This window comes from Biomphalaria glabrata, chromosome 7 (assembly GCF_947242115.1).
Source record: "Biomphalaria glabrata chromosome 7, xgBioGlab47.1, whole genome shotgun sequence".
In the NCBI taxonomy this organism is placed as follows: domain Eukaryota; kingdom Metazoa; phylum Mollusca; class Gastropoda; family Planorbidae; genus Biomphalaria; species Biomphalaria glabrata.
In genome coordinates this window covers 11,935,934-11,950,233 of record NC_074717.1, presented here as the reverse complement: position 1 = coordinate 11,950,233, position 14,300 = coordinate 11,935,934, and the positions used below count along the sequence as shown (strand labels likewise).

At 34.8% G+C, this 14,300-nt stretch overlaps 1 protein-coding gene across 1 annotated transcript in view; it reads right to left on the bottom strand.

Moving 5' to 3' along the window:
• LOC106075520 (carbohydrate sulfotransferase 15-like) overlaps positions 1 to 14,300 on the bottom strand; it is a 33,718-nt gene that overhangs the window by 1,643 nt on the left and 17,775 nt on the right. The window contains exons 5-10 of the mRNA XM_056036396.1: positions 9,845 to 10,064; positions 9,022 to 9,135; positions 8,226 to 8,388; positions 5,957 to 6,110; positions 3,886 to 4,033; positions 1 to 3,008 (exon numbers count right to left, since the gene is read on the bottom strand). The exon at positions 1 to 3,008 is cut by the window's left edge and continues 1,643 nt beyond it. Coding sequence (XP_055892371.1) covers positions 2,821 to 3,008; positions 3,886 to 4,033; positions 5,957 to 6,110; positions 8,226 to 8,388; positions 9,022 to 9,135; positions 9,845 to 10,064 — 987 coding nt within the window. The 3' untranslated portion in view covers positions 1 to 2,820. The remainder of the gene's footprint in view (positions 3,009 to 3,885; positions 4,034 to 5,956; positions 6,111 to 8,225; positions 8,389 to 9,021; positions 9,136 to 9,844; positions 10,065 to 14,300) is intronic.

The following is a 14,300-nucleotide window of genomic DNA, read 5'->3' as shown; positions in this document are numbered from 1 at the left end:
AATATTGGTCCTAAATAATGCTATGTTTATAAACGAAAAATTGCATGGCTGCATTATGATGAATGTCCGTGTTAGTTCAATATATTTTATATTACTAGGTAACTATAAATAACCGCATAAATAGACGTAAGTTTTTGTTTTTTTACTGTTAGATAAAGTCATATGGCAAATTTTTGTTTATTTCCTAATTCTAAAAAGGATTAATAATAGAATTATACAGTAAAAATAATCACTAAGTTTTTCTTTTAATAGTTATGAAAGTCTAACTGAGTTTGTGTTTTTGCAGATGTACACAAGGTACACTATGAGTCATTCCATCTCTTCTAATTGTTTAGAAATGAGTGTAAAAATGTAGGCTTCGATATTTTTAGCCTGAATTTAAGAAGTTACAAACTTCAAACAACTAATATATTGCCTCTTCCATAAAACTTTGTACTTATAAAATAAATTTATCCAATGCTCTAAATCCTGCTGGTATACTTAGGCCCTATTTAAATCGATCCGGTATCAATGTATTAAGTAGCAACAACCCCGCAAAAAAAAATTAAATGAAAGAAGATTGAGATATATATTTTTTTTGTGACGGTACGCACTGGTACGGGGTACCGGCACCTTTTTTCAATGTCGGGAAAAATGATTACTTTTCTTGTAATTCAACGTTAATTGTTAATTTATTATTAGTTGAAAGTTAGGCAATCTATCACTGAGTACCGGAGCCTCTTTTTTATTTTTACAAAAAAAAAAGCACTTTATATACTTTCAGCCGACATGCCGTATTATTAAAAACACCTTTTCTCAATCATCTAGAGTTTTAGACAGTCATTATTTTAGACAAGATTTAAGTAGAGTCTAGACCTAGATTTAGTAGGCCTATTATTATAAAAAAAAATTTAAAAAATCAGTCATTATATATATCATTCACAATTTTATTATTAGGTCTAGGCATTGAAAAGTAAATCTATTAATAAACTATAATATATCTAAGTCTAAGTACTAACTTATTAAATAAGTCATTATAAGTAGAAGTATTATAATGAATATTGTATAGATCTAGACTGACTAGATTATAGATAGATCTATAGATAGATCTCTAGTTTAGTAGATTAAGTATAGAGTATAGTAAACGTATAACAGTATTATTAGATCTATGTCTTATGTCTATATCTAATAATTAAGAAACTTTAGTCTTTATTAATATCTAGACGTTTTTCTATTAAAAACTGACTATAGGCATAGCATAGACTAGACTCGGCAATCTAGTCTCAAGATAGAATCTATACTATTACTAGATCTATTCGATTTTTATATATATAGATCTAGACTAGATTTAGATTATAGATCTAAATATACTAATGGAGAGATGATATGCGGTGTTAGCTAATAGCGTTGCACAAGAAACAAACCTAGATTTTTCTAAACTTTAATACTTGGTATGTAATAGTATAACAGCACCTACCTAAATAAATCGTAACTAGCAATCAAAAACCTATATTTATTGTGGTCTGTGGTTGTATTTTATATAGCCTTCGTAACTTCTTCTATAGAGAAATGACTTTTGTAATTTCTTTTACTGAAAATTGGGCTATTCGCGTCTGACACATATATAATGTTTATGTTCAGCAACAAACCCCATTCAGCGTGTGTGTGCGTTTAGTCTGTGAAACTATGTCTGAATTTAACTACATAAAACAATTGGTTTGGGTTTTCTTCCAAAGTGCCTGTTAATTAAACCAGGTGTTGTGAAAGATATTTCTGCAATGATAGATTAAGTCTTTTTTGTTTTTCTTATTCATACAAATGGACGACTGTTGTCAAGCGATCTAAACAAAGAAACGAAATCATGACTTGATGGTAACGAATCAAGTCTTTTCTCTCTCTGTGTTGCGCTGAAGCAGATATTTCATTTCAGTAATTTCGAAGCAGATATTTCATTTCAATAATTTCGAAGCAGATATTTCATTTCAATAATTTCGAAGCAGATATTTCATTTCAATAATTTCGAAGCAGATATTTGATTTCAATAATTTCGTATTCAATTTAATGCTATAATATTTTCACAGGTAATGTCTTTTTTTCTTCAACGAATTGATTTTCACAAAGAGCACATTGGCCCACTCATTCACCCTGGGGAAAATCCACAAGGATAGTCTGCAATGTACCATGGGAAGTGTGACAGAGTGGCATTAACCACTTGGCTAGCAATCAAGGCAGCTCGTGTTCAAACAGAGACTAGAGCTGAGTTGTGTTTGCTGAGAGCATGAGGCTACACGGAAACCTTTCTTCTATATACCCACACACACACACACACAAGTCCATAAATATGATTGGACCATAGCGCACTGAGCATACTATAAGCATGAAAGATGCGCCATATAGAGCAATTTTTAAAAAAATGTGAGGAACCCTAGTGTTTTTTTTTCCGGAAATGAGACGCTAGTTACTAAAGCGAGGCTCCGATACCACATACTACTTAATTCACTGATACATGTTTAGAGACGATAGAAGGAATAACAATAAAGACGCTTAGAGTAGAAGACTCGACAACAATTTTCCCCCTTGTAAGTAAACGCTTTAAATGTTTTCTAAACGTTATTCAGTTCTTTGAAGAGCGTCTGTAAAGCCGAGTAGCTGTACGAACTCGCATGAGATAGAAGAGTTTTGATTGGAGCGTAACACCAGCTAGAGCAAACATTCCGTTGTTTTTTACTTTGGCTCTAGTGTTTGGCATTTAGCGTCACATTAAGCTACTCTTATATCACGAGTAGGCCTATTGGTTCTTTCACGCCCACTATCATGAATGAGATTCTTTCACGACCACTATTACGAGTAATGGTCCAGCCATAGAAATCTTTGGTCATCCAGCAGCTCGGCCATTTCTTCATTGCAGGTGCTGTAGTAGGTACGTAGTAGCGCCCTTGTCTCTGGCAGCACAGTGCTGGTTTTGTTGGCTGTCTCGTGACGACGGTCTTCATTGACCATGTCTTGCATGATATCCGGAGACACCGAAGCTGGAACACAGACAATGTTAAATAATGCTATACATAAACGAAATAGAGAAACATACACCTCCATCGCTAAATATAGTCAAATACAACTTATAATATATAGTATAATATAAAACAAATAGTGTAGGGACTGCCCTATATTGTAACATGAATTATAATCTTTTATATAACATGTAATACAATATCTAATCAAACGAAACTGTCTTTGTAAAGGATATTATATTGTTGGCCTCCTTTAGTGACTATTGTTCATCTCCAAGGGCACATTTTCATGCGGCTGTGGAGCCTTATTTTGGAGAGTCCTTCCCGCCCACACACAACGCAGGTTAAGGACTTAACTTAAGGTGGCATTCGCTTTGCTGGTAGAGGAACCAGCCATTTTTTGTTTGGCTCGCTTTTCTCCCAGAGCTGAGGCCAATGCTTTCTGGCTGTCCAGAGCTTTCTCGGTCACCATCTGTCTCCACATGGTAAGGTGTATAGAGAAGATGAAGGTCTGGGCATTAGCTAGGATAGGAATGTTGTCGCCCACATAAACCCTCTTTCTACACAATAGTTACCCCCTTCTCCATGCAGCTCAAAGAGAAGGCCATTTGAAATATAGTTTGAGGTCAACAGATTCACAGGCTCTGACAGAATGTGTGCAGCTATGGTGTAAGTGTTACTGGCTCCTGATTTTCCTTTGGGTTGACTCAACTTCCGAAGCCTTTCAATAATTGGATTTAGGCGAAAAGCAGCTAAAATATAGATTCCCGTATTCCCTTCTTCTTGTAAGTAGCTAAACAAGGTACCGACCCCACCCCCTGTCCCTTTTAATAGAGCGTATAATATGAAGTACAATCTAAGTTATCCATATTGCGAAACAAAATAGACAAAATCTTACGCAATTCCAAGAAGTGAAACGCTTCTTTGAGTGTCGTCTCCATTTCGTTGGCGTATTCTGTAGTACGGATAATGTGGAAGACACTTCTTGGAAAAACTTGGAGCCACTCTTTTAAAAACACAGAATAACAGCTCACGTGTATCCTGACCTGGAAGAGTACGTGAAAATGTACGGAAAAGCTCAGGGCCAGATGTAAATAAGTGAAGGCAGGATTTTTGTTGAGGCTCCTATAGTTTTCGAAAGCTTGAAAAAAAATCCACTTGTTAATAATAATTCTAATCTTTAAAAGAGAGCAATATTTTAGAACAGTGATGCCCAAGCTACGAACCGCGGGCGGGATATATCCCGCCCGCGACGTGGTTTCATCCGGCCCGCCGAACATCGAAACAAAGTGTAGTAAAAAAAAAAAAAAAAAAGGGTGAAAAATGTATTTTCCCTACGTTAGAGATGAGCGAATTTCAATCTAATCTAATATAGTTAAATAGTCATATTAGTTTTCTACAGGATACAACGGATGGCTGCCTGGTCGTTCGGATTTATCGATGGTCGAGGGTTCAAATCCTGCCCGCTCCCATCCCCCGTCGTCCTGCGGGGGGTTTGGACTAGGAAGTAAACTATCTTCAACTCTGAAGGAACATCCGAAACATGTAAAACATTTTACAAACATATTTCTCGGCGACAATAGTTGACAGTTATTTTTATTCTTGGACAATGCCGCTGCTGTCAAGCTGGCCGTGTCCTTGACATCTTGAGTATGTAACACAGGGCATCATTAATGCATTCTTTTGATTCATGTTCCTTTGGTGTCAATGCGAGAAGACTATAAATGTAGAAGCTTCAAGAAAAAGTGGACAGATTTTTGCTTTTTTGATAATAATCCAACATGTTTGATTTGAACAGAAAATGTGGCTGCTTTTACTTTTCTGGCTGCTTTGTAAAAGCATAACATAAAAATACATTGTAAACCAAAACATAAAAAAAAGGATTGTTTATTTACGACTAGTTGATTGATTTGAGCCATTGACGAAAATATTTAGCTAAAAAGAGACAAGAAAATGAGTTGGTGGTAAGGGCAAACTACAGAGCTGCTTGCATCCGAGTTCAGAAATGAAGTGTCAAAAAATTGCTTGCGAGCAGTGATGAAAGAACTTCATGCTAAAAGAAGTGCAGTTAAAGCCGTCAGTCTTTCTCGCATGACCATTGCAAAACGAGTGGAAGACATGGTACATATCGCCATTCCAAACTAAATGAGACAACGCTTGTTCCGACAGAGAAGCAGATTTCGAAATGTTTTTTTTTTACTGACTCTGAGGAGTGCCCCGACAGATCTACAAAGCCAGACACTCCTGCTTGAGAAATTTCGAGCGATGCAGACAGCTGTTTTCTACGTTGCGTTGCTTACTAGAGCCACGTATTTGTAATAAGCTATTTAAAATAGTTTATTTCATTTTTTTTCATCTTTTAATTGATGTGGCCCGCAACACGAGTGTCGGAACTTAAAATAGCCCGCAGACCGGACAAGGTTAGGCATCACTGTTTTAGAAGAGAGAAATAGAGTACTGGTACATTTAATCTCTATTTCCTTCTTTAAAAAAATTACCATGCATACTTGGGTTTAAAAAAAATTATATTTTTGATTTTGTGGAAAGTAATGCCCGTAGCTGCATTTATATATTGTCATCACGCTACAAGGACATTTATTAACATTGACAGTGTTGACAACCGTAACACTTAGTCTATGTAGGTAAAAAATACGAAAAAACAAACAAACTCTATGATGAAAACAAAAGTATAAGTTGCTGACCCGTTGAAATTTGAATAATTTATTTATCCCTTTTTTTCGGAACCCTAACCCTAACCCTAAACCCCCCCCCCCCACTGTCATCTCCTAATTCCGGTTCTGATTACACCAGTATTATTTATTTAAATCTTCACTTTACTGTACTTAACTTTACATATTCCTTTATTTGCCGTGTATATATATATATATATATATATATATATATATATATATATATATATATATATATATATATATATATATATACGGCAAATGAAGGAAACTATATACCGGAAGTTTCTGCAGTAGGTCGTCATCAAAGAAACAAAACCTTCTGGAGAACATTGCTATACACTCTTTCATCATGGTGATGGCTAGAACTACATGTTGATGAAATTCTTCAGGATCTTTCCCATACTTCAGGAAAACGTAATCCGAATACAATCTGTGAAAGAAATATTGATATTTTTCTTATTTAAATTCTATCTTAAACAAAATGATAATCACAATTAACACTTTTTTCAAAAAAGTGTATTTTTTAAATATTTGTAACTAATCTTCTCTGCATTTATGTAGCTTTTTCACTTAGGTGTCCGTGAGCAAGTTTCGACTATGTAAAATAGTGCCCAGGTCAAAATGTTTGAGAACCTCTGCAAGAGCTTATATATTTATGTCCATTGCTAAAGTATAATTTCGGTCACGTAAGTATAATGTCCATCGCTAAAGTATAATGTCATCATCTAATGTATAATGCTAATTGCAAATGTGTAGTCAAAAAAGGGAGTTATATTTGTTGTCAATAATTGTATTTCCAGAAAAAAAAAAGGTTTCTTTGTGAGGTGGATCAAAGCTGAGTCACAACGTCACTATCTGGTCTCATCTATTATTTAGCCACTTCACACACAGAAGTCGAAGTGACGATAAGAGTCAATCGTGCTACGTATACTTGACCTACACCAGTGGTCTTCAACAGGGGCAATTTCTTTGAAAATGGGGATGGGGGGACGCTGGACTCCTAATGCACGGTAGGGGTCGATGGACGTAAAGGCGGCGCTTGGCACAGGCAAAAAACGGAAGAAGACACTACAGGTACTCTTCAACAAAAGAAATAAAACATTCCTTCAAAGTTAGCGCTGGACAAGTAAACACACAAAGTATAATTCCATTCCTCAAATTTAAAAGCAGAAACAACGTTAGAGATGATTTTTTTTTTTACAATACCTCTATTCAAGTCAGAACTTGATGGAGGACGGATCCTGGACGCTGATCTCAAAAACGGCTCTAACGATTTTTCTAGAAATGTAACAGTTGATAAAAGAATTACGAGCTCTTTTGCCACACCGAAAAACTCTAGTTTGACCGTTATCATTATTTCCATTAAAAAAATTTAGAATACTAAAATTGAGCTAGAGATTTTTAGACATAGATCTAGATCTAAATATAGGTTTTGAAAGGACTACTGCGTTCTTAAAATTACTATTGCTTTCGGGATTTAGTTGCATCGTTTTCTAAGTCTAGAACAAAGTTCTTATCATGGGAATATCATAAAGTGTACTAGATCTATACATTCCTTAACCAGGACTCTTTCTTCGTAGAGAAAGGGGGGGGGGAGTGAAATAAATGCTCCATAGTTTTCATTCACTTTTAAGAGACAAACCCTCGCTCTATAAGTTTGTTTAAAAGAGTTCTTTTTAAAAGTATTTTTTTATGTTTTTCTTGTTTGAGAAACAGGAACATTTGTCAGTTTAAAAATTTTAAAGATTTTTTTTTTAACATGTCAGGCATCTAACGCAAATGCATGAAATGAGTCCGTGACTGCTAATAAAGAAATTGAGAGGCTAAAAGTTTGCACACGTTATTTCTCCCACACACAATCTCGGACCAAGCTGAAAACTTTCACAATTTTCTCTTGTAATCAGGAATCAATTTTTTTTTTAAATTAACGAATTATTTAATTAACTATTGGTGATTAATCCCTTCTTTGGTATCAAACAAGGGAAAGAACTTGTACATGGCAGATGTGGTGTCATAAGTTGAATTAGTCTCTTTTATACTTTATGTAGACAAGAAGGTCGTGGCTTAAAGAATTGAAACTAACAATAGATAACTATAAAACCTTCTATTTTCATAAGCACTTCTCTAGCACAGTGGTTAGTGTATATATATAAGCAGGCTTAAGCCCTCGAGTTTAAATTCAAGTCGTCTAGATCTATTACAAATTTAATTACATGACTGAATGATGCAATTACACATATTATTAGCTTTGTCTTTTTTTTTAAAGTATTTTTATGTGTTTTTGTTTCTATAATTTAGTTGGGAGCAGGGATATTTCCATATGTCATCCTTGACATTATTTATTTTATCTATTTATATTCAAATCTCTCACAACCATAATCTTTTCATTTTCTTACGTTTTTTTGTTTAGGCTCCATTATACCCCTAAAGATTCCAAAGGGATTAATCTTTTCTTTTTCTCTCCTACTTAATTTTATTCCTTGAAGAACATGACCTTAAAAATCAAAACATAAACAAAGAAAAAACCTTACTGTGGTTAGCATACCTTTCAATGGGTTCCCGGAAGATTATTATAAATTTTGGACGATGTTGGCCGTGAATGTATTTCACCAAGTGAGGCGTTAGGATTCGAGGCTCTTGCAAACCTTCGTTCTGCGGTATCATTGGCCATCCACGGAAGTCGTAAACATCCATTGGTGTGGCATCACCTTAAAAGACATTCGGTTTGAAGCTATAAAGAAGTTTTTACAATAAATATTTTAAATTGTTTATATGTGTATTTTAAGTTTCAATTATGTACGAATGTTACGTATGTTACTAATATGATAGTATGATAATAGTATCTATATGGTTATTGCTATAGTAATAATGTAGGGGTGAACAATTGTTGTCAAACACAATTTCCATTTGTTTGGACAAATACAATTATCTTATCTTATAAGATTGACAGATGAATAATCTTATTATACATTTCCGAAAAGTGTTAATCTTCAAAACTTGATGGAATCAAATTTGTTCATTTTTTCAAAACTTTTCAGATTTTTCAAATGAATGTTTTCTGAAGCCTCAAAATTGGGACTCAATCCTATTCAGTTACAAATTGTAAAACACATAAAGATTGTTATTGCTAGTATTATTATTTCAGTCATTTATTGTTTCAATAATTCAGAAAATCCATAATAAACTAGTTTTGAACTAGTAGATCTGTATTAAGAAGACTTTGTATTTGATTAGTCTCATTTGACGTATCATTTTTAGCTCGTTTTCGTTACATAAATAAATTCTTATTGTACTGTAAAACTAAACAATGTACATTGAAGGCACAGTAAGTAATCAAACACCTGTTACAAGGTTTGTTTCATTGCGAGCTGTGATGTTCCCAGCCAACGGACTGAACAAGTCCAGGTAGAAGTCCAGAGTAGCTCTTTGTTCAATTTTCCGTTTAAATGCAAAACCTAAAAACGAAACAATGTTTAACAATATTTGTAATGATGTCGATTTTTAAGAGATTCAAGAAAACATAGCGAACATTTTTTTTAAATCTACTTTTCATTTTTGAGGAGTAGGCAGGGGTGAGATATTTTAATACAATATGGAGTCTGACAATAAAAATAATAATGAGAAAGAGATATTTGAGATTTTCATACAAACAATTTTATTTTTAAAAAAATGATTACAATGTTCATCTGACATGATGATCTATAATAGATTTATAATAACACAGAAAACGTTTGATTAATTATTTAGAGATCGAAATGGCCTAAATTGTACCGATGTACCGTAAAAGCTAAATCTAAACCACAATTAATTATTTTGCTTAAAATATAAATATAGGCAAAGGCATTTTTTAATACTGCCTGTAATATATGTAACACTCTATCAGCCAACACTTTGAACTTGTCAAAATCTATAAGTTGGTCCAGTCTATATACATAGGTCAATGAATATACAGTACGTTTAGTTGTTGTTTTTTTCGTTTGTTTGTTTCATATTTTTTCTTTTAATATTTTGATTCATCACAATTATTTTCTTAGGATTTCTGTTAACAGTTAGTTTCGTTTCGTTGTTTTAAAAACAACGACAATACTACGACTTCTATGCTAAGATTATTTCTTATTGTTAGCTATATGGACAATAATAAAATGTTGAGTATCAATTCAGTACCATAACGTTTCCAGGACCAGAATTCAGTTTCTTTATCCAACGTTCCCAGATTCCCATAGACCTGAGGATGTTTTGTAAGCCTGTTGTGAAAGTCAGTAGAGCCGCTCTTGTCAATGCCGAGGATATAAAAATAAGGGAGACAACGAAGCGACTTGGTGCCGTTCTGAACTATGTCGTAAAAACATGGATTTTTTAAATGTGGTAAGAACTCTGGGAGAACCTGGGGAATAGAAGCAGCAACAGAGTCAAAGCAAGAACTCTGGGACAACCTGGGGAATAGAAACAGCAACAGAGTCAAAGCAAGAACTCTGGGAGAACCTGGGGAATAGAAGCAGCAACAGAGTCAAAGCAAAAACTCTTGGAGAACCTGGGGAATAAAAGCAACAACAGAGTCAAAGCAAGAACTCTGGGAGAACCTGGGGAATAGAAGCAGCAACGGAGTCAAAGCAAGAACTCTGGGAGAACCTGGAGAATAGAAGCAGCAACGGAGTCAAAGCAAGAACTCTGGGACAACCTGGGGAATAGAAGCAGCAACAGAGTCAAAGCAAGAACTCTGGGAGAACCTGGGGAATAGAAACAGCAACAGAGTCAAAGCAAGAACTCTGGGAGAACCTGGGGAATAAAAGCAACAACAGAGTCAAAGCAAGAACTCTGGGAGAACCTGGGGAATAGAAGCAGCAACAGAGTCAAAGCAAGAACTCTGGGAGAACCTGGAGAATAGAAGCAGTAACAGAGTCAAAGCAAGAACTCTGGGACAACCTGGGGAATAGAAGCAGCAACAGAGTCAAAGCAAGAACTCTGGGAGAACCTGGGGAATAGAAACAGCAACAGAGTCAAAGCAAGAACTCTGGGAAAACCTGGGAAATAGAAGCAGCAACAGAGTCAAAGCAAGAACTCTGGGAGAACCTGGGGAATAGAAGCAGCAACAGAGTCAAAGCAAAAACTCTGGGAGAACCTGGGGAATAAAAGCAACAACAGAGTCAAAGCAAAAACTCTGAGAGAACCTGGGGAATAGAAACAGCAACAGAGTCAAAGGAATTCAGGTTTTCAAGATTTGTCTACCTAAGTGATGTCCAAGATCTTTCAGCATGTGGGCCATATAATGTTCGACACTTGTGTTAGTGACCCGTATACCCGCAAAAAGAAATCTCTTAAAATCCAATAAGGCTGATTCACTGTGATTTCACTGCGGTAAAACAAGTCGAGGGGTTCGGATTGCATTTTGTCACGGGCCGCATATGACACGCGGGCCATGGTTTGGACATCACTGGTCTACCCTGCTCATATCATATGTACTCTTATGGCGCTCTCGTCTGCTTTGCTGAAGTAAACATGTGTGGGGACTATTACATATTATGATGTTCGTAGAGGTTTTGAAAACCTAGAAATAAAAGAAATTATGAATCGAGTTTTGTTTTTTTTTTTCAAAAATACATGGTTTTTTTTCCTTGTGTTTTTCTGGGTATTTTTAAGGTAATTAGTAACAAGCTCGGTGTGCACGTTTTTTGAATAGCAACTATATATATGTTTGTAGTGTGGCCAAAACAATGAGGACCTACTTAGTAGCCTCAATATGTAAATCGTAAGTTTTGGTTTAGTTTTATATATTTGCATATTAAGACCCAACTGTCACAACATTCAGATGGTATGATGTCACGATGTGTTGTGATGCCGGGGATTTTACTTGAATTCAATAGTTAACAAAAATGAAGATCTAGAATCACAATTGACAATTCTTTGATAAAACAAAACTCTGGAACTTTATTAAATACAACGTAAGTACAGTTTATGTACAAATTACCAATCAATGAGCATGAAACATATTACAAAGGCTTTTCAAACAGAGCTCTTAGAAAAACGTGTCTATCTACAAGAACCTTATTTTATCGACTGACTTTACTTTCTTACTACCGCCAATTCTCTGGCGCTAACTCTTTTCAAAAATGTCTTTGTTTAAATTCAAATCAACCAATAGATTTCAAACATACTAATTAAGTCCCTTGGGTAAATCCTGACTTGAATGTCAAGTGTCTAAATTTGAGGATTAAATCCCGAGACTCATGTCGAGGGCTTATATTACTTTCAAAAGTGAAATGTACAAACAATTCTATAATGTAATCTGTGACATATTACCCCCCTCTCCATTTAGCATTTGTATGGTAATAGAAATGCTCATATGTATTAAAAATATTTAAATATACACAAAATACCATACATGAAATTATAGAAAAATGGTTGAGGTAACATATGACAAAATAAAGTCAACTTGGAGATAAAAAATATGTAAATGCAGTGAATAAAATTATTGATGACCCTGAACACCTGTTTCACTATACAAGTGGTTATGAAAATGAGACAATGCTTGTCATGAACAATATCAAAAGTTGTACAAAGCATAAATCTTGAATTGAATAAGTTATGAAGCTTCATGATGAAATTAAAAATGACATAACTCATTTGTGAAAATGTATACATGGAAAAAAATATATTGCATATGAAAAATTGACATAGAAAAAAATAATTGTGATAGTACATGACAATCTTCTGAGAAAATAGTACTCAATGTGATATAAATCTCAACATGTGTGAAGCAATGAAAAATTCCAATTGTCTGTCATGTATCTGTACCATTATAATATTCGACCTGAAATAAAATGCACATGATTTAAAAATTAAGATGTCTGATGCATGTCATATGCAAAGATGTTGAAACATAATAAACAAAGTATCTTGAATGAGTGACCTTCCTCAGTGGGTTGCTTGGTGCTAAAATAAATGTAACATCTGATATAGAACTCCTGTGGAAAAAGTGAGTAAACAAATTAATTTATTAATTAAATATAACTGGATAATGTTCTTCCTTGACGAGTATGAATGATAATGGATCAAGTGACACTAAATATGGTATAGTACATATATAAAATGTAAGTGTGAAGTTCAGAATCCTTCTGAATTGCCGTCATGGATGTGTGTACGCTTTTTCTAAACTTGAAGAAAAGGTCTTTCAGTTTATGAAGCTGTTGACTCCATGTCATAATGATCTCACAGATAATGTCTGATTGAACCGCGTTTGAGTTTGGTGAAAATAAGAACTGTCCGAAACCAAAACTCAATTTTCTGGTTGATGAACTTTGACGCTGTAGAACAATGGTAGCAGAATGCTTTGCATTAGAATGTTCAATAGAGCAATGACTGAACATGTCTGAGTTCAATCGGTCAATACAGCAATGTTGAAGAAGTTCATTTGTTCCTTTCTGAAGAAAAGTTGCCCCTTGAGTGGACGGAGGATGAAACTTGGTGTTGTCAATGTTATTGCTTTCTGAGTTTCTTTCAAATTGCAGTACTGGAAATGTCTCAGAAACACTGGTAAAGAAATCTGCATGGTCTGGAAACACTTTAATGTCTTTCACTGTTTGTAGTGTTATGTCATCCAGAGTGATGACCTTTGGAATGTCAATTTGATTTGCTGCTGCAATGTCATCCAGAGTGATGACCTTGGGAATGTCATTGTTATTTGATGTCGGTAATGAAACATCTATCTCAGGAATGGGTGTTGATGTTTCTTCTTCTTCCTCAGGAATAGTTGCTAAGCTTGTAAAATTATCAACTTCTGCTTTGATGTCTTCATTATCTGTTTCATGGTAATGTTCAAACATATGAACATGAAATACTCTGGTAAACTTGTTGACATTGATTTCATAAAGCAGGTTGGAAATCTTTCTGGTGATGGTAAATGGACCTTGCCATTTGTAGAATAGCTTGTTACTCCAATCTGGTAACAGTAAATTGACTTGATCTCCTTGAGCAAAATATCTTGATTTCATGTGTTCATGTAATATTCTTTGACTTTCAATGTTCTTGGTTGTAATGGCTTCTTTAGTTGACTCACATTCTTTCAAATGAGGAATTTTTGTATAAATTTTAGAGTCAAGTTGAACTGTTTTCCTTTTGTCTGTTATAGCCAAAATTGATTGAAGATAAGTTTCTTTAATTTCTGCTTCTGGTTCTTGAGGCTTGTCTTGATTGTAGCAAGAATTTTCAATGAATACCATAGTATTGGTAGATAATGATGCAGATGCAGTCTTGTTCAAGTCTTGATGCATGAAGTCATCATGTGTGAAATATGACTTGTCTTGATGGACTTCAGTTTGGCCAGTTAGAGTTCTTGTATCATTGCTAGAGACTCTGGGCATGTCGTCTTGTTCTTCAAAGTTTAACAATGGACATTCGGGAATTGGAGGTGGACTTATGACCGGTAGGGATGGGCTTGATGTAATTGGGGGTGTCCATGTTGAGTGTTCTTGATTGTTGCTGGCTACTGGACTAGTAACTGGTTCTGTTGCATTTTGCATAACTTGAGTAACTGAGGTAGCCATGTGATTATTTTGGCTAACTTGTTCAGGTGCCAAATGTTCTTGTTGTCTGGACATGGATCTTGTCATTACTGCCAAACATT